Here is an 18,585-nt window from a genome sequence, read left to right as displayed (position 1 = left end):
GGGCAAATCTGAAGATCACATGAAATTTGGGGCTCTGTAGCAATTGACTGTACAGAATGTCGGTGACATCTTTGCATTATGTCCTCCGTCGGTTTATGTGGCCTACCACTTCAGAATGGATGAGTTGCTGTTGTTCCCAGTGTCCACTTTCTTATAATAAAGCTGATAGTTGACTATGGAATATTTAGAAATGAGAAAATTTCACAACTGAATTTGTAGCACAGGTGGCATTCTATGGAGTGGAATTCACTGAGCTCCAGAGAATGGCCCATTCTTTCACAAATGTCTGCATGCAGTGCTTGATTTCATACACCTGCAGCCAGGCTAAGTGAATAGGACACCAGACTCTGATCATTTGGATGGGTGGGGCGTATACTTTTGGTAATAAAATGTAGTTATTCTGTATCTTAGTAGTAGTAGGTAGTAGGTAGTGAAAGTGTGCTACAATCAGATTTTGCTCCAAAACGTTCTTCTACCATATGTGATATTTTAGACCTTAAAGCCCATCCTCAAACCAGTAAAAACAATTACTCTTGTATAGTTTTTTGTGTTTGTATACACAAGCATGCTGTAAATAGTTATTCTACACTGCATGCCTGCATGCTGTGTACATATTATGCAGTACGCCTATGTAATAAATATACTGTAAGTCTTGACCAGGTTCCTCAGAGGGTTTTCACTAACGCAACCCTGAAATATAAATATTTTACCCACAGAAAAATAATTTTCAGTCTGGTTTTACCATGCAAAGCTGATTTTGTGTGTATGCAAATAGGGCATAATTGATTATTCATGCCCTCATTTGCATATATAAACATCAAAATACAGAAAACTTCCTATACATTTTTTTTCTTCTCTTATCACCAGTAATCAACTGAGAAAGTTTCAAGGTGATATCTATGATTTAAGTTGTTTTGCCTATTCACCTACAGTAGTCTTAACCTTAACGATATATTTATGTTAATTATGCAAATTGCCCAAAGTGCAACTTTGGGCAACCAAGCTAAATCCCCTTCATTTGACCTATAGATGACATTTCTGCAATAAAACTTTAGGGTACTCAACATTTCTGGGTTCAGTATAGGGGCCTATGGGGATCACGACTAGACTACAGAAAGAGAGAGAGAGAGAGAGAGAGAGAGAGAGAGAGAGAGAGAGAGAGAGAGAGAGAGAGAGAGAGAGAGAGAGAGAAAGAGAGAGAGAGAGTGAGTGAGTCATGGATTATGATGAGGATCTGGCTTGCACCTAGCCTGGGAACTCCCACACTGCCTTTAGTTCTACACAATCGTTTCGATCTGAAAGACACTTGTGATTAGGTCTGGTGCTAACCAGGCAAGCTTGCACCAGGTTTGAGGGGGAGAATAACCAACTTCATGACAGAGGTAGCCTACCCTGAGCATGATATCATTCCCCTGCATTGTTACTGTATACTGGGGCACCTGTTGTGTGTCACAAAATGGAATGCATGCGCACATGCACGTGCGAAACACACAAACACACACACACGCGCGCGCACACGCACACACACACAAACACAGTCAAACTCCTATAAGAGGGGAATGGAATGAAAAAAAAACATAATTTGTAACTACAGATTACAGAGACGTGTTACCTTTACTTGCTTCATGATTTAATAAATAGTAAGTTAAAACAAACCCATCTGCCAAATATATCATTTAGCTGTTATGGTTTTGTCCTTATACATAATTAACAATTAACAACAATTTAAGTGTGTGTGTGTGTGTGTGTGTGTGTGTGTGTGTGTGTGTGTGTGTGTGTGTGTGTGTGTGTGTGTGTGTGTGTGTGTGTGTGTGTGTGTGTGTGTGCGCGCGCGCGCGGGCGTGTGTGCGCGCGCGGGCGTGTGTGTGTGTGTGTAGGCTATAACCCTTGAATTTTGGATCAACAGAAAACTGTCTGTGGGATTCAAATCTGCATTTGGGTGTTATGGGTGTCTTCAAATATAGGCCTAATAATCGCAAAGCCATCTATACCACAATGAACACAAGCTACAATATAGGCCTACAGTTATTAGTCTACACCAAGTTTCTATTAACCAATCACAACACGAGCGTTGACTTTTGTCGAAAGAAAATAGGCGTTCCTCGATGCTTTCTCGCCAAACAAGTCAGGTGAAAAAAAAGCAAAACACTTCCCCAAAATTACTCAGAACAGTTTCTACGAGTTTCGTTTCGGGTTTGGTTGAAACATGGGAGCTTGTTTGGCTTTGTGCTCCATCGCCAACTGCGTAAGTAACACACTTTATTTGACCACAATCTGGATATTTGGTCAATTAAAGTAGTCTGCGTAAGGAAAGTTGAGTTTTTCCGATGTGACAAAAATGTCGATTGTTGTTAGCTTGCTCGCTACTGCCTCAGTCTATCATGTGCTTCTTAACGTCACATTGTAGCAAATTTGAACAAAGGAAGTTTTTACAATGTAACGCAGCGTGTTCGAGTATGATTGTGTGACTTGGACGTTTAAACTGGCTGCAGTTTACATTGTTCTTCCGTCTGTGATTTGCTGAATCCGCCCTTCTCTCTCTCTCTCTCTCTCTCTCTCTCTCTCTCTCTCTCTCTCTGAGAACACCATAGGCCAAGTTTTCTGTGCCAATTGAACTGACAACCACTTTTCTGTTAATTCTCAGTCCCACATTCTTTCGAAACCCGAAAACCAAATCTTGTTCCGCACCCTGCCTGTGCTGTGAACAAATTCAGATTGTGCAACGCAATACCACAACAAACTAGGCCTATGCTACCCCCCTGATAGTTGTCTGCAAGTCAGAAAAAGAAGGCTTTTGTAACATACTAAACATATCTGTTCCATGTGGTATGTAACGTGTATCGTTGTTCTGCCCCATGCTTGGTAGGGTAGGCTCAGAGACATTCACTGCTCTGAAATGCCGACTAGATGAGGTCAATGGAGTTCCTTGCGGTGATGGCATCATCGAACTGCTCTGTCAAAGAAATAGCCTACAACTTGGCTGTCGTACAAGTTCAACCACTGATTACCATTTAGGTTTCAAGAAATCACTTGAATGCCCTAGCTACCCTAGCTTGCTTTGTATCAAATTAATTGCAACATGCCCTGCAACAGATGGAATTTCCCTTCAAAATTAGCAGGCATACTTTCCCAAAATGAACTGTTAGTCATTCAAATACCCAGAATTTGCCAGTTACCTACAGAGGGATAAATTACTTTCGCATGGGGTTCGGGGGCCTTCGGCAAGTCATTTAATCAATACATTATCATTACCAGTAAATGGGTTTCATATTAAGTCAAATTTGGTTTTGTTTTATTGTCCCTGACATACACTGACCATCATAATCAGGAACTGTGCCTGGAGATGTGTAGCAGCAGATTGAGTTATGTTCATCGGGCGAAAGACAGGTTAGGAAATACAGTAGCCTATAAAGGCTGTCACAGAAAATTGGGGACATACTGTAGTTCTAGACCGCTCACCCTACCGTGGGCTGTGGTGGCCGGCCACTTGGTACAACAGACCCACTTTCTGCGTTCTGGTAGCTGGCTGTTCTGCCTGCGAGACAGCGTGGTCAGGCCTGGGTCCAGGGGTCATTGTGGAGAGGTTGCGGGTTGCATGGTGTCATCGCACGCTAACCTGACCTGATTTACTCCAGTGATTCAGCCGGCTGTGCTCATTAGGATGAATGAGCGGTTTGTGCTGTGACAACAAGGGCATACTTAATGCTGCTGCTTCTATTGTAATGTTGGTTGTGAATTTTTTGGTATTATGCCACTGTGTTTCACTTCTTATTCATTTGCATAATACGGCTCTGTCATCATGTTTTGCGTGCTGATGTTCACATAATTGACCTGGTTTTCATTTCTTTACTCTGTGTGGCTGAGTTCTCTCTCTCTCTCTCTCTCTCTCTCTCTCTCTCTCTCTCTCTCTCTCTCTCTCTTTCCCTCCCTGTATGTGTGCCCGTGTCCACCCCCCTCCTCATGCTCCGTAGGCATCATGTCTGTGCAGTTCGGCCCCATGTCTGCTGTCGGCGTGCTGCCCGGCGGCCTACAACTCCACCGTGTCCCGCCTGGTCTTCTCCTTCTTCCTGCTTTTGGGCACCATGGTGTCGGTCATCATGATCCTACCGGGCATGGAGAGCCAACTCAAAAAGGTGCCTGTCCTTTTTACCATTACATTACATTGCAATACATTACATTCAGATGTCACCAACGTGGTGCCCGCGGGCGCCAGGTAGCCCTCCAGGAGCTTCTGAGGTGCCCATCAAGGATGTAAATAAACAGTGACGACTACCAGATTTTAGTCACAGTTAATGCTTTTCTTGTTTGAAATATGAGATTATTTATTCTTTATAACCTATAAGCAAGTTATCATGTAATAATAGTGTGATTTGAGAATGATGCCAAGACATCAGTAGAGGATTTTGAACAAAAGTAGCCCTCAGTAGCCCGCGGGTAGCCCTTGGTAGCCCCCAGACCCAGAAAGGTTGGGGACCCTGATTACAATACACATAGCTGACAGAAAAAAAGGGAAAACGGAAGCGCTGCAAGGATCCAAACTTTTCAACACGGGTGCTCTAACAGTTAGTGGATAGTAGACAATAAAAAAATAAAGAGGAGGAAACTCCGTTTGCAATATTTTTTTTACTTTTTATTCAAGGCGAATGGACTGCCCGACGCATTTCGACCCATACATTCTTTGTCAGGGTGCCCTGACAATTTTATCCAAAGCTACTTTTACAGGGTTTTGGTTGAAGTCCCTGGAGAAATATGTGGTTGGGTGCCTTGCTCAAGGTCACTTTCAGCCGTGGATGTAGGTGTAGGGAGAGATGCGGGTGGGATTTGAACCTGCAACCCTCTGATCTTAAGTCCACCTCCCTAACCATTAGGAAATGACTGACCCTATCACCAGTAGGCCTATACCATGACACAGTAGTCACAATAACTATTACACATCTATCACAATAGTGCTCAAAAAGCACATTAAAACTCCATGCCAGTTAAACTTCTGTGTAATTTCATTCCACTATTCGATGTCAACTGCCAACTATTCAACTCGAACGTTTCATGGATTGATGTCTAAAAAAAATTAATAATAACAATAAATAATATATCTTAAACAAACTGTACATAGCAGAGGTAACTTAGCTTGTTGTAAGTAGAAAAAAATGAACTCATCCCACAGACCGCTTGGGATCATGCAGGCCCCAGTGTTGCGGCTTATTTTGGCAGCTATTTTGGGTGGTAATGAAAAGGTCACTGTCCAATCAGTGACAATCACATGCTCCCCACCACCCAGAGTCCCGACGGATGAATCAGAGGGTAGCTGACATTTGGCAGAACACTGCAAGCTGCATGCACATTGACACAGGTTGGTGTATGAGGTAGTGGAAACTTGAAAGAAGTCCATTGCAAATGTGTTATCTGATCTTAAACGATATCTCCAGCCAATATCAACATGCAGTTGTATGCTCACACCACCCTGGTCATTGTAATGGGGGAAGATATTTGTTTACATTCCAAAAAAAAACATTTTTTATTTATTCCCGAAAACGGTTATGCAACATCAGCAGACAACTAGCAAACAGTAATACCTTTTGGGGAAAAAATGGAGTAGGCCTATGTTAAGATTTTTTAAAATGTAAACAAAATCTGGCCCCATTAGAATAGCTCATATCTCGGAAAGGGCTGTGCCAAAAAATGCAGCATCACCGGGTACTGACAAAGTCAAGGGTAGCGTGAGCAATACAACTGTAGAAGGATGCCTGCGCTTCAGCCTTTGTGGTGCTCACAGTCAAGCACAGCAGAATGAAGACAGACTGGGCTACTTCTCAGTGACTAGACCCAGGGATGACCGGAGCACTCAGCCCGGCCTGGACGCTACATTTTTTCCCCTAGTACAGGGACGCCACAGATGGCCAAACTCGGCTTCTCATTGGTCAACCTTCACAACTTCCTATGACAGGTTAGGGTTTAGACATGGGTTTTGATCTGGGCACAATTTCGCATCAAATTCGCCAATACCTTTCTTATTTCGCCGTTCTTGGCAAAAGTAAAGAATAAGAAACATTGATTTCCTGACCGGTTAAGTTTAGGGAAGGTTTAGGTTTAGGCACATATCAAAAGTGTGGCGAGTGTCGGCGTGTTTGCGGCTTCAAGACTCTCCTGTGGCACGTGTTGCTGTCTTGCCGCTCTGGAAGTTCGACCAATCAGAGGCCACCTGTGGCGTGGTTGTACTAGGAAAAAAAATATTGCGTCCTGGACTCAGTCAGACCAGAGCACGCATACTTTTTTAGAGGGTTTTTTTTTTCATTGTGACAGACTCTATGGAAGATGCAGGTGAGTCGAAACGTCAGAGTTGCTGCGAAGTAGCTCAGTCTGTCTTGTCTTGATCAATTATATTGATTGGCAAGGCCCAACCTATGGAAATAATATGTTCTCACCATCCCATCCATGCTCTTGAGTTAAAAGAGAGCTTTAGATACGTGGTCATGAACATTTCAGAGGTGATTTTACACTTATGTCTTTTTGCCTCTTGCAATGCTTTTGGGACAGGGAATGTCATCAGGCATGGGGCAATGGAAACATTGTCCGGAATCAAACCCGGGTCCCTGGTGTTAACAGACAATGCCTTAACCATTTGAGACAGTGCTGGGGCCGTTTTTTTTTGGGTTTTTTTGGTCTTTTACGACTTTATTGATGATGGGACAGTTTGAGATGTCTACAGAAAGCGAATGGGAAGAGAGATGGGGAGGGGTCGGCTAAGGACCTGGGCTGGGTATCGAACCCGAGTCAGCGGCATGGCAGGCGAAGAGTGCCCTACCGGTTGGCTGCGGCAGGGCCGTTTTTTTATTTTATTTTATTTTTTTTAACCTTGCCGTTTTTTTTTGTTGCCCTGTTTCCACACCACTAGATTCCCGGTTTCTGTGTGGGCGGTTCTTACATCCCAGGCATTGAGAACAAGGTGAACTGTGACGTGATCGTGGGCTACAAGTCGGTGTACCGCATGTGTTTCGCCATGACGTGCTTCTTCTTCCTCTTCTCCGTCATCATGATCCGTGTGCGCAGCAGCAAGGACCCCAGGGCGGCCATCCAGAACGGGTGTGTATGATGGTGAATTCATGTGTTCTGGCAATAAAGATAAATCGGTAACACTTTACTTGACGCCGGTGTCATATGCATGTCATTACAATGTCATAATAGTGTCATGACGACACAGTCACAGATAAGTCATAAACTTGATGTCCATATCATAAACATTTTATGACTGTTGGCCTTAAGTGACATTCGGTTATTGTCTTTGCCAGAACTGAATGTCACTTAAGGCCAACAGTCAGAAAATTGTTTATGACATGGACATAATGTTTATGACATGTGCATAACTGTGACATGACACTGATATGACACTGTAATGACAAGCCTATGACACCGGCGTCAAGCAAAGTGTTACCGGTAAATCTCAAATGCTGACATGGGAAGCACACACACAAACACCCTTGTGGTATTTTCCCCCAGACAACTCGTTGACATTTTGATGGTATACAAGTGAAAGAGATTGTATAATATCCATTTCCAAGAGCACATGAAAGGCACATGAGTATGATGATGATGATGACATGCAGGGGGTGCAGGGGAACTGACAGATGGGGCGCCATCTGCTGGTGGGAGTGTAACTTTGCCCAATGATTTTGTTGTGTTTTTGTTTTGTTTATTAATGTATAACTGTATTGTTATACATTTAAGTCAGAGCCCCTCTTTCTCTAATTTCCTAATAAATACATCTCCACAGAGTCATATTATTTGTTTTTTGTCACTACAATGTTAACGAAAATGTATTGTTTTCATCCTTTTTAAGATTTTGGTTCTTCAAGTTCCTGATACTGGTCGGGCTGACTGTAGGGGCGTTCTTCATTCCCGATGGAGCCTTCACTACTGGTACGAGCAGTTCTAAGTTCTCATTCTTGGCCTGCTAGGCTCGTAGCATTCCCAGATCTCTTAGGAGATATTGCTATTCATGACTTGAATTGTGTCAGCAGAGTTGTGTCCTCTTCATGTCAACCTCTCTCACACACTCCTCTCTCTCTGTCTTTCTGTCTTTCTGTCTGTGTACCTTTCTCCACTCCTCCTCCCCTGACTCTCTCTCTTTGCATCCCCTCTTTCTGTCTCTGTCTATCTGCATTTATCTCTCTCTCTATCTCTCCCTTATTCTCCATCTCCCTACCCACCTATCCCCTCTTGTTCCTCCTGTTCCCTGTGTTGGACCTCCACAGTGTGGTACTACTTTGGTGTAGTGGGCTCCTTCATCTTCATCCTGATCCAGCTCATCCTGCTGGTGGACTTTGCCCACTCCTGGAACGAGCGATGGGTGAGGAACGCTGAGGACGGCAGCAAGGGCTGGTATGCAGGTAAATATCAGTAGGAACTTGTATTGTTCATAGTTTGCAGATACTACTCTGCCCTACAAGCAAAAAGGCAGTAACTGCACAGATCTCAGAACTGAGTCCGTTGACTTTAAAATGATACTGCAATCCAGTTTAAGTGTTTTTTTTGGGAGATTATTGGCATGTGACAGTTTTGTTACTTTATATTACCACTTTTTTTGAAGATCGATCATTTTATTTAACTTTAGAATTTGTTTTATATGGCATCATTTTAAACAGCAATGCAGTTACTTCCTTTATGCTTTGTAGGGCAGTATTGTTATCCAAAGCAACTTAAACACAAGGGCACGATCAGCAGCAGCACACAACATGTGGGGGATACAATGAATGCTACTTCAGATGATCTGGAGGAGGACCCGAAATGTCAATCAGCCCCGCACACGACTACCACAAATATTTGTTTCGGAATTTTCAGCTCAGCCTGTGTTGTGACTTCAGTAAACCTATGGTTGCGACATCTAGTAAGATTGTTATTGTAATTGTAGTAAAGTGTGTCTAGTGCAGACTGCAGAGTTGTATAAAGTAGAAGTACTCTTAGGCCGGCTGCACACCGGCTCCGACAAAGTGCGGCGCACTTTTGCTTCCGACAGAATTCGGACCCCCAAACCCAATTTCACACAAACATTGCATTGATAGTCAATGGGCGGCGCCGACAAAATAGAACTCGTCTCTAATTGCTATCCGACATTGGCGAATGTCAGCGGACATCGGCGCCAGTGTGCGTGGTTCTATTGAAAACAATGGGATAGAATTTTAGCTGTGCAGTGCTCAGCACTTTGTCGGAGCCGGTGTGCGGAAGCCCTTACAGACGTAACTACAGCACTAGTGATATGGTATTACATTGTTGAAACCGTGTAATATCAAACTTCTAGTCTTGTAATTACATCTGTAAGAGTATTTCTACTTCAACCGATATAACTGTGGTCTAGTGTAGCTCAAAGGTGATACAGAGGATGCGAGACCCAAAACAATTCCTTCTAGTTATTCTGCTTGACACATATTGAGTTGCAGTCATAGGTAAGCGGTAAGGGCGTCAGACTTGTATCCCAAAGGTTGCCGGTTCGATTCAGACCCCCCAGGTTGGTGGGAGGGATAATTAACCAGTGCTCTTCCCCATCCTCCTCCATGACTGAGGTACCTCGAGCATGTTTTGTCCCGCTGTACTGTTCCCTTGCACTGTGCTGCCACTGTGAAGTAGAGCTTTCACTTTCACTTCACAGTAGTAGCACAGTGCAGATAATTAATTATTGCTGAAGGGAATTTAGAAGAACGACAAATAGTGTCTCTCTGTAAAACAAACCCATTGTTTTATATCGAAGAAAAAACTATGCATACCTTCTTTGAATGAAGCCCACAAATGTAACATAATGTTTACACCTAGAGTAGCGATAGGAGAATGTTCGCGACGTTCTGTAGATCACGTCGCCGCTGGTGTTTTCTTGTGAATCTTGTGATCGTCACCATTTTGAAAAACATGCCGTTTTACCTTTGCATGTGTTTTTTTTAAAATTGCTGTTCAGTAAACATGTTTGTTCACAGCCGGTCTTCTCCGATCATTCGGGGACAAAAAAAAACAGGCCTTGCATAATGGACACGAAAGATTTTTTTTTTTACCTCCTTTATGTGATTTCCAGGCAAATTAGGGACGAGTGGCTTCAACGGTTATGATGATGCAACCATGAGGAAATTTCCTGGTATCTGGGCCATGGCTGTCTTATTTATTTTTTATTTCCTTTGCTGATCATCAACTTCACTCCAGCTTTCTCTGACTCAGGGCTTTTTACTGGCTTCCCCTGCCTGGCAGACTAATGGACTGTTTTTTTTATTAATTAATTTATTTATGTGTAATGTTATTATGTAAGCACACTAAGTGGTCTTGGGAGGACCAGGGCATAGTGTCCTTACTGTGGAGGAAGACAAAGATAACAGGGGACATAATAAGAGGAAGAACGCAGAGGATGCGCGCACATCACAGTCAGTGGCACAGGTGCTGGACAAAATAAAATGACTGAAGTAAAGTATGAATGTCCGCAGCACTGTTAATGCTCCCAAATTTTATTTGCAAATGAACACTGGGAGCAGTAACAATGTTGCGGACATTCATGCTTTACTTCGGACATAATAAGAGCAAAGGTTGTGAAGATGCAAAGTAGAAAGAGAGATGAAGGAATGGTTTTCAGTACTGTATCATAGAAGAGCTACACTGTACAAATGAATGTCACTGTCCTGACTTGATAGAGTGGCTTGCTATACTGTATTATCTCTCATCATTTTTTAAAGCAGTTTTGTTTTTTGCTGTATGTGCTCTGGGCCTTGATGAAGGGATTGATGCAGCCACATTTTTGGGCTTACTCTTCAATATTATCCTGATGAAACTGCCATTTTACTTCATGAAGGCCATCTGACTACAAGTGGATGATGTCTTGCCTTCACTATTTTATTTGATTAGACAATTTCGCTCAATAATACTTCCTAGTTTTCAGAGTTTTCTACATTCGCTTTCACACTTGACCTCATTGCTGGAATGAAATTAAATTTGAATTGAGAGTACATTAGGTGGTGACTGTAAATTGCTTTGAATAATGTCCCAGTTAAGTGGAATGAACGAACTATCAATTCTCTCCTCCACCCACCATCTGCAGCTCTGCTCACCTTCACGTTGCTGTTCTACGCTGCTGTGTTCACGGCTGTGGTTCTGTTCTACGTCTACTACACCCAGCCCGACGACTGTGCAGCACACAAGACCTTCATCAGCCTCAACCTCATCTTCAGCGTCATCGTCTCCATCGTGGCCATCTTGCCCAAAGTGCAGGTGTGTGTTTGTGTGTGTGTTGTAGAGTATGTTTTTATTGTGACTAGTGTGCCGATTGATCAGATGTTGCAACCACAGCTAATACCCATACAATAGTTACTAATTGGTCATTGATGTTCTGCAATAAATGTGTTTCTTAGATAATCCACTAAAAAAATAAATATATAATCTATAAAAAAAAGCCATTAGCTGTTTTTTTGCCCCCTGACGTGTGCTACTACTAAAACGCCATTGATCCATACAAAGACAAGTTGTATTGTGTGCGTGTGCGTGTGCGCGTGTGTGTGTGTGTGTGTGTGTGTGTGTGTGTGTGTCAAGTTGTATTAATTGTGTGTGTGTGTGTGTGTGTGTGTGTGTGTGTGTGTGTGTGTGTGTGTGTGTGTGTGTCAAGTTGTATTAATTGTGTGTGTGTGTGTGTGTGTGTGTGTGTGTGTCCTCCACAGGAGGCTCAGCCCAGCTCTGGCCTGCTGCAGGCCTCCATGATCTCTCTGTACACCATGTATCTCACCTGGTCTGCCATGACCAACAACCCCAGTAAGTTGTGGAGCACCTTATCATTTTAATGTATTACAAACCTACGGATGCCAATCATTAGATTAGACCATGAAATTGTAAGGCTAACAATATGCTTTCTGCATTGGCCCGAATATGACCTAGGCTTTCTGTTCTAAAAAAAATTACCCTTTAAAAAGGGTCATCTTTTATTCAGGCCAATATGATAATATGTATGGGTATGTCGAAAAACGTCTGTTAAAAGCATTAGGGGCTGGTGGTATTCGGCTGGTGCATCTGATCTTATGCTTTTATGCAAGAAAATCAAATGCAGAGAACATCAAGTTTATCTTTTTCAGAGTAGTAGTAGTGAGAACAATACATGTTTAGTAACATTGTTGCCATCAGTCATGGTTATATCAGTTTTGAACAAAAGATGACAAAATAATTTATAGTATATACATGGAAATGATTATTGACAATGCTTTAAATCTGTGTGCAGACCGTAACTGCAACCCCAGTCTCCTGAGTATCGTGACCAACACCCCCGACACCCCCAGTCCGACTCCTGCCCCGGGGCAGACTCAGTGGTGGGATGCCCAAAGCATTGTGGGCCTGGTGCTCTTCCTCCTCTGCACTCTGTATGCCAGGTATGCGTTCATCACTTCCCCCAAAGGTCCATCATGGAAATACTTGCAGAGTTTTGTCCAGAAAGAGAAGTTCGAGGCACTCAAGGTTGCGATTTTTTTTACTTTTTTATTTTATTTATTGTTATTTCTTATAATAAAAAAAAAAATTAAAGTTTTTAAAAATCGCAACCTTGAGTGCCTCAGAACTTCTCTTTCTGGACTAAACTTGAGAGCCCCTACACTGATGAGCACCAAGGAAAGAAGGTGAAGACCCAGAAGCACTCAAATGATCTGCTTGTGTTTGATACTTGCAGTTTACTGAACAACATTGCGACATGAGCGAGAAACCATTTAAAGTATAATCTTGGTCGCACTTTTGAAGAACTTCTAGCTACTATTCAGAACACAATCTGGTGGGACCCCCATGACAATCCAGTGGACCTGCAACCAAAAAATATTAAATATCGAATCAAACCGAAAGGCAGCCTTCTGATTTGCTGCTCTGTATTCCAGGTATAAGCTGATCACTTGCTCATAGTCCATATGTAAATATTACCATAGAGTTCAGGTAATTACACTCTGGAGATTGGCTTGAGAGAGGGCGTCTGAGGAGCTATTCTCTTTTGTTTGCCTTACACCTCTTTGTATGTGCGCACACACACACACACACACACACACACACACACACACACACGCACACGCACACGCACACGCACACGCACACGCACGCATATACTGTGTACAGTCCAGCATTATCCAAACTCCTGTCCACAACTTACGCTTGTGGACTCGCACTTTGCTATCGCCCCGCCTCAGTGGAGAAAACAATAAAGTTTGCAAAACTACTTTTTGGGGGACTTTTCCCCCATTTAACATCCCAACACACAATCTTTTACAACTGTATTTGACAGGACAGCTTGAGAGGAGCTTGAGAGGAGAGAAGCTTGACCGGTTGAGAGGAATTGGAAGAGAGATGGGGAGGGGTCGGCAAATGACCGGGAATCGAACCTGTGTCTTTTAAAGAGGCATACACTCCATCTCGTATGGATCCTGGAAGAGTTCCCCTATGAATCGTCTCTTCCTTATAAAATCATCTCTGTTCAAACCTTGACGCACTGTACTGTATGTCTCTATCTATCTTTTGTCTCCACCAGTATCCGGTCGTCGAGCAACAACCAGGTGAACAAGCTGATGCAGACGGAGGAGACGCAGGGCCTGGCGGCGTCGGACGCGGAGGCCACGGGCGAGGACGGCGTGCGGAGAGCCGTGGACAACGAGGAGGAGGGCGTCACCTACAGCTACTCCTTCTTCCACTTCAGCCTCTGCCTGGCCTCGCTCTACATCATGATGACCCTCACCAACTGGTACCAGTAAGTACACAACGTTGGCGGCGCACTAGTTGCAGCGGTCATGGAATACTTGTACATTTTATTCTTAAACGCAGTTTCGTTAATGACAATGAAAAGCTCCTGAATCTTGAATCTTGAACGTGGCAGACAGGGGACTAAGAGGACTTTATATGTTTCTAGGTAAAAGGGGCATAAATCAAAGCACACGGGTCTTGTCTTTGCTGGAAGTTTTTCAGGTGAACAAAGCATTTTGCTTCATCAGGTTCACTCTGACACTCAATACGTTAACATGACATTTTTAATTCCGAATTAATAATTTGGAATTAACTAGTTCCGCCGAGTTTACTTTGATCTTTCATTTAATTCTGAATTGTGAGGTGTTTACATGACGATTTCAAAGTTGTAATTAAGCTTTTTTCAGAATTAAAAATTGAGTCAATTACAAATTAAATGTCTCATGTAAACGTAGCAATTCACATGTCACCCGTAGGTGATAAAAGTCACATGACTTCACCCATTTTCATCCAATCCACCCATTTTAGTGCCAGGTATCACCCAATGCTCATGCAGTCTTGCACAACATCACAGAGTATCCTACTACTATAGAATATCATATACCTTTTGGTGACACTTTCCCAAACATGTTTACAATCCTCTATAACTATCTATATCTTCATCCATATCCATTTCTGTAGTAGGATGCTATGTGATGAGGTGCAAGCCTGGATGAGCATTTGATGATATCTAGCACTCCAATAGGTTGTGCACAGGGACTCTGCTTTGAGGACTTTAAATGTGTTGTTGCACACATTTAGCAGGCTTTACAATGTATTGCACTTAACTGACGAACGTGCAACCTTCCTTTCACACCAGCAACTCCATAACCATGAGTCTTTAAGTCGCACCATGTGATATCACGTGGGAACTGATGACTCCGTATTAGGATCAGTGTAAGGCTCTAGTACTTTTCAAGAAAGTGCTAAAAGATTTGCTTCATGACTCCCATGATGAAGGGTGTGATGGGTCAAAAGAGCTCAGTTGTAATGTTGCTGTTGACTGATTAATTACTATGTGGGGAACTGTGGACAGTTGTTTTAACGTTATTATGTACACCTTGCATAACATGACCCAATGTTGTGTTTTGTTTTAAGACTGCGATGACAAGCTCTCCATCTCATGACTGTTTTCAATCGATGGTGTTTTTTTTACAAGTTCCCAACCTGCAGTAGACTTTCATTGTTTTATAATGATAATCACATATATCCATGTAGTGCATATCCTTACACTGTTAAGATATTCATACATTTTAACAGTGTAATAAATATTTCTTTACATCTGTGTACCTTTATCTTTTGTCTGTAGCCCCTTGCCAGGCACTGTCCCGCCACTGGGACGTTGTAATAGTAACATAAAAATGTAACTACCATAGCACTACACCACTATGACAGTGCACGGGGCCTTTAGAAATACATTAAGACTTGGTGATTGGCATTCTGGGGTAGGGGTAGGGGTAGTGTCTTTAAAGGGTCAATGACTCAATGTTCTTCAATGTTTCCAATTTTGTGTATCAATATGTAATATTATGGACTACTTATATTTTGTATGTACCTAACTGTAAGGGACACAGTGCAAGTGCATAATGTGACCTATTGTTATATACTTTATTAAACGGTGTTAATGTAACAGGGATCTTAATTTAATACCTAATTCTAAGGTCTAATTTGTAATGTCTAATTGTTATTCTAATTCTTTCCCAGGCCTGACACAGACTATGATGCCATGCAGAGCACCATGCCAGCCGTGTGGGTGAAGATCAGCTCCAGTTGGCTTGGCCTGGGCATCTACCTCTGGACCCTCATCGCCCCTCTGGTGCTCAGCGACCGAGACTTCAGCTAAGAAGTGTGGAAAACACACAGGTGTGTCCATTTGAAAGGGTAGAGGATTTTTAATTGTTTTGAATTATGTCCTGGTCTGATGTCAAACAATTCAGCTCCAACTCCAAATATGTCAAAGCCATGGAGATGTATTGGCCAAACAAAGAAGATGTGTGTACACGTGGAGGGATTTTATTCTGTTGAAACCAAAACCAGTAATCTGCCATATCAAAAGCACCAAAGCCAGATATCTGTCACCTGTGCCACCTCAACACCACCTTTGCTCTCACCAGTCATGACCTCAGTTTAACGCCAACTGTGCCTCAAACTAGAACCAATGACCATTGGAGGTTTTCTATGGAAGAGGATGGGTGCCTGGAAGGTTTTTCAGTTGTTTTCATTCAAACTAGTTTGACTGTAAACTATTCACCTTCAACTCCAAATACAACTTGCCATCGAATCAGAACCAAAGCTAGATATCTAATATCAGTCTTCAGTTATTTGGTGGATAGTTATCAGGTAAAAGAAACCTAAATGGATGTTATGTATGCTGTTATGTTTTCTTTTGTACAAATTGAAATTAAATCACATGGTAGTTTGAGTCTTTGTAAAAAAAAAAAATCTATGCAGTAAAAGACATTTGGGGAGATTGGGGAGCCAAAGCCATTAGGGATGTGATTGGTTTAATTTGGGTGAAATTGTTATACTTTCACTACTTAAATCAAAGCTGCCTTCTTTTCATTAAATATCGTCACATTTTGCACTATAAATCGATTTATAATGTTCGTACCAGATAGTTACTCATTTGTAGCGTTTTGCTTGTATATTTCTGATTCCTTGTTGAGAAAATGCATAATGTATCCCAGGTCCAGTAGATCTATTGCTTGTTTAGATCACAAGGCCACTTGTATGTTACATGTTACATATCCGATATGCTACATTAATAGGCAAATACTCACTTGTTCACTTCGGCTCAGGTTGTGTTGTTGCATAATCTTCTGACACAGCGTGTGTCTCAGCTGTTTGATGAAACACTGAAAAAGTGTAAACATTAAAGAAGCGGGCTACTCTGCAAACCAGAAACAATTATGAAGTATTCACAGCAGCTCAAACTCCTAGCAATTATGATCACTGAAAAGTGCTGGTTATTTTATACTTTTGTACCATTTTATCCAAATATCACTGGCTTTTTGTTTTAAAGCTTAATAAAAAAAAATTTTGTAAACAATATTGTGAGGAGTTCCCTTTTTAATTGTATTGCCTGGAACTTTCGGGTCACAGGAGGTTTAGATTGCACTGATGCGCATTGCCCTCTTGGGGGCAGTGTTGGTCACTGTGAACACATGGCTCTTCAGCAGATAAACGGTATGCAGCACAACACATGCTGGTCATTGACACAAATAAACTTGGTGAGTGTAATTAAATCTGCTCTATTTTCAAAAGTTTTCTTTGCAGTTGTAATATTTGTGTAGCGTCTTCCACAGTATTTTGAGTGAGGGTGTACTAGTTCCATGGCAGTGGAGATTCCGTTGGCTTTTGGCTATGTATGTCTCCCCACGGCTGCACATGGTCAGTGTAACCCAGTTTGACTACCCTCATTCCCCTGCAGTCACAGGGGAGTCCCGCCGTGTACACACACACACACACACACGCGCGCGCACACACACACACGGGCAAAGGCACACACACTCACACACACACACACACACACGCGCACACACACACACAGGCACACATGTAGGCACACACACACACACACACACACACACACACACACACACACACACACACACACACACACACACACACACACACACACACACACACACACACACACACACACACACACAGAGTCAGTCCCCATTCCAACATGTGTGCATGCACTCATTCATTCACTACCTAAATCCGCACACTAAATGCACGTGCAGGCACACACTCTCATTGACTCCCCCACACACATACACTTGGCACACAGCGAGTCGGGAATGTGCCTTTCCTCATCACAAGACGAGCATGAGGCAGTGTGAGCACAAGACAAACATTCATCCATGGTGTGTGTGTGTGTGTGTGTGTGTGCGTGTACGTGTGTGTGTGTGTGTGGATGCAGTCCAAGGACTTCCCTTTCTGTTGCCTGAGGGTGGACAGTATGTCATCCCTACTCATTGCTACAGTTTCCGCCATTGCTGTCAACTCTTGAACCCATTCACTCAGTGCACACACACACACACACACACACACACACACGTCTCCCCTCCTCTACTTTTCTCTCCTTCCCCTCTTCTCTCCTGGTCTCTTGCCTGCTTCCATCTCCTCTCTCCTCTGCTCTGCACTCCTCTCCCATCTCATCTCATCTCATCTCATCTCCCTTTTGCTCTCCTTTCTCCTGCTCTCCTCTCCCCTGTTCTCCACTTGCTCTCTCTCCGGTTCTTTTTTTGTCTTACCTCCTGTTTATCCTCTCTCTCTCTCCTCTCCAATCCTCTTCTTTCTTGCCTCCTCTCCTCCCCTCTCCTCTCCTCTCCAATCCTCTTCTTTCTTGCCTCTTCTCCTCTCCTCTCCTCTCCTCTCCTCTCCAATCCTCTTCTTTCCTGCCTCCTCTCCTCTCCTCTCCTCTCCAACCATCTTCTTTCTTGCCTCTTCTCCTCTCCTCTGCTCTCCACTTTCTGCTGTCTCTCCTCTCCTCTCCTTTCTCTCGCTGTCTCCTTGCTCTGCTCTCCTCTCCTCTCCCCTCCCCTCCTCTCCTCTCCTCTCCTCTCCAATCCTCTTCGTCTCGTCTCGTCTCGTCTCCACTCCACTCCACTGTCTCTCCTCTCCTCTCCACTGTCTCTCCTCTCCTTTCTCTCGCTGTCTCCTTGCTCTCCTCTCCCCTCCTCCCTCTTTCCCTCTCCTGTCCTGTTCTGTCCCCTCCTACCCCCCCACCCCTTATGTCTCTCTTTCCTCTCCTCTCGTCTCTTCTCCTTTCCTTTCCTCTCGATTTCTTTCTCGTCCCCCACATGGACAGAATTGAGGTCT

At 43.1% G+C, this 18,585-nt stretch overlaps 1 protein-coding gene across 1 annotated transcript; it reads left to right on the top strand.

The window, feature by feature from the left end:
- Positions 1-2,137: 2,137 nt before the first annotated feature.
- serinc2 (serine incorporator 2) lies at positions 2,138-16,804 on the top strand. The gene is made up of 10 exons (XM_063185795.1): positions 2,138-2,245; positions 3,972-4,133; positions 6,893-7,080; positions 7,835-7,914; positions 8,250-8,384; positions 11,063-11,232; positions 11,676-11,766; positions 12,227-12,374; positions 13,508-13,723; positions 15,460-16,804. The coding sequence occupies exons 1-10, from the start codon at positions 2,207-2,209 to the stop codon at positions 15,596-15,598; spliced, it is 1,368 nt and encodes a 455-aa protein (XP_063041865.1). The 5' UTR covers positions 2,138-2,206; the 3' UTR covers positions 15,599-16,804.
- Positions 16,805-18,585: the final 1,781 nt, after the last annotated feature.

The sequence above is a fragment of the Engraulis encrasicolus genome, chromosome 20 (assembly GCF_034702125.1).
Source record: "Engraulis encrasicolus isolate BLACKSEA-1 chromosome 20, IST_EnEncr_1.0, whole genome shotgun sequence".
NCBI lineage: Eukaryota > Metazoa > Chordata > Actinopteri > Clupeiformes > Engraulidae > Engraulis > Engraulis encrasicolus.
Note: the sequence above shows the minus strand (reverse complement) of the source record. Positions and strands in the feature narration are given on the sequence as shown.

What these genes read in the sequence shown, in the direction of transcription:
- serinc2 (XM_063185795.1), top strand. Translation starts at nt 2,207, where the DNA reads ATGGGAGCTTGTTTGGCTTTGTGCTCCATCGCCAACTGC. An exon ending in TGCCATGACCAACAACCCCA is followed by an intron (nt 11,767 to 12,226) that starts GTAAGTTGTGGA and finishes ATCTGTGTGCAG; the next exon opens with ACCGTAACTGCAACCCCAGT. An exon ending in CTCTGCACTCTGTATGCCAG is followed by an intron (nt 12,375 to 13,507) that starts GTATGCGTTCAT and finishes TGTCTCCACCAG; the next exon opens with TATCCGGTCGTCGAGCAACA.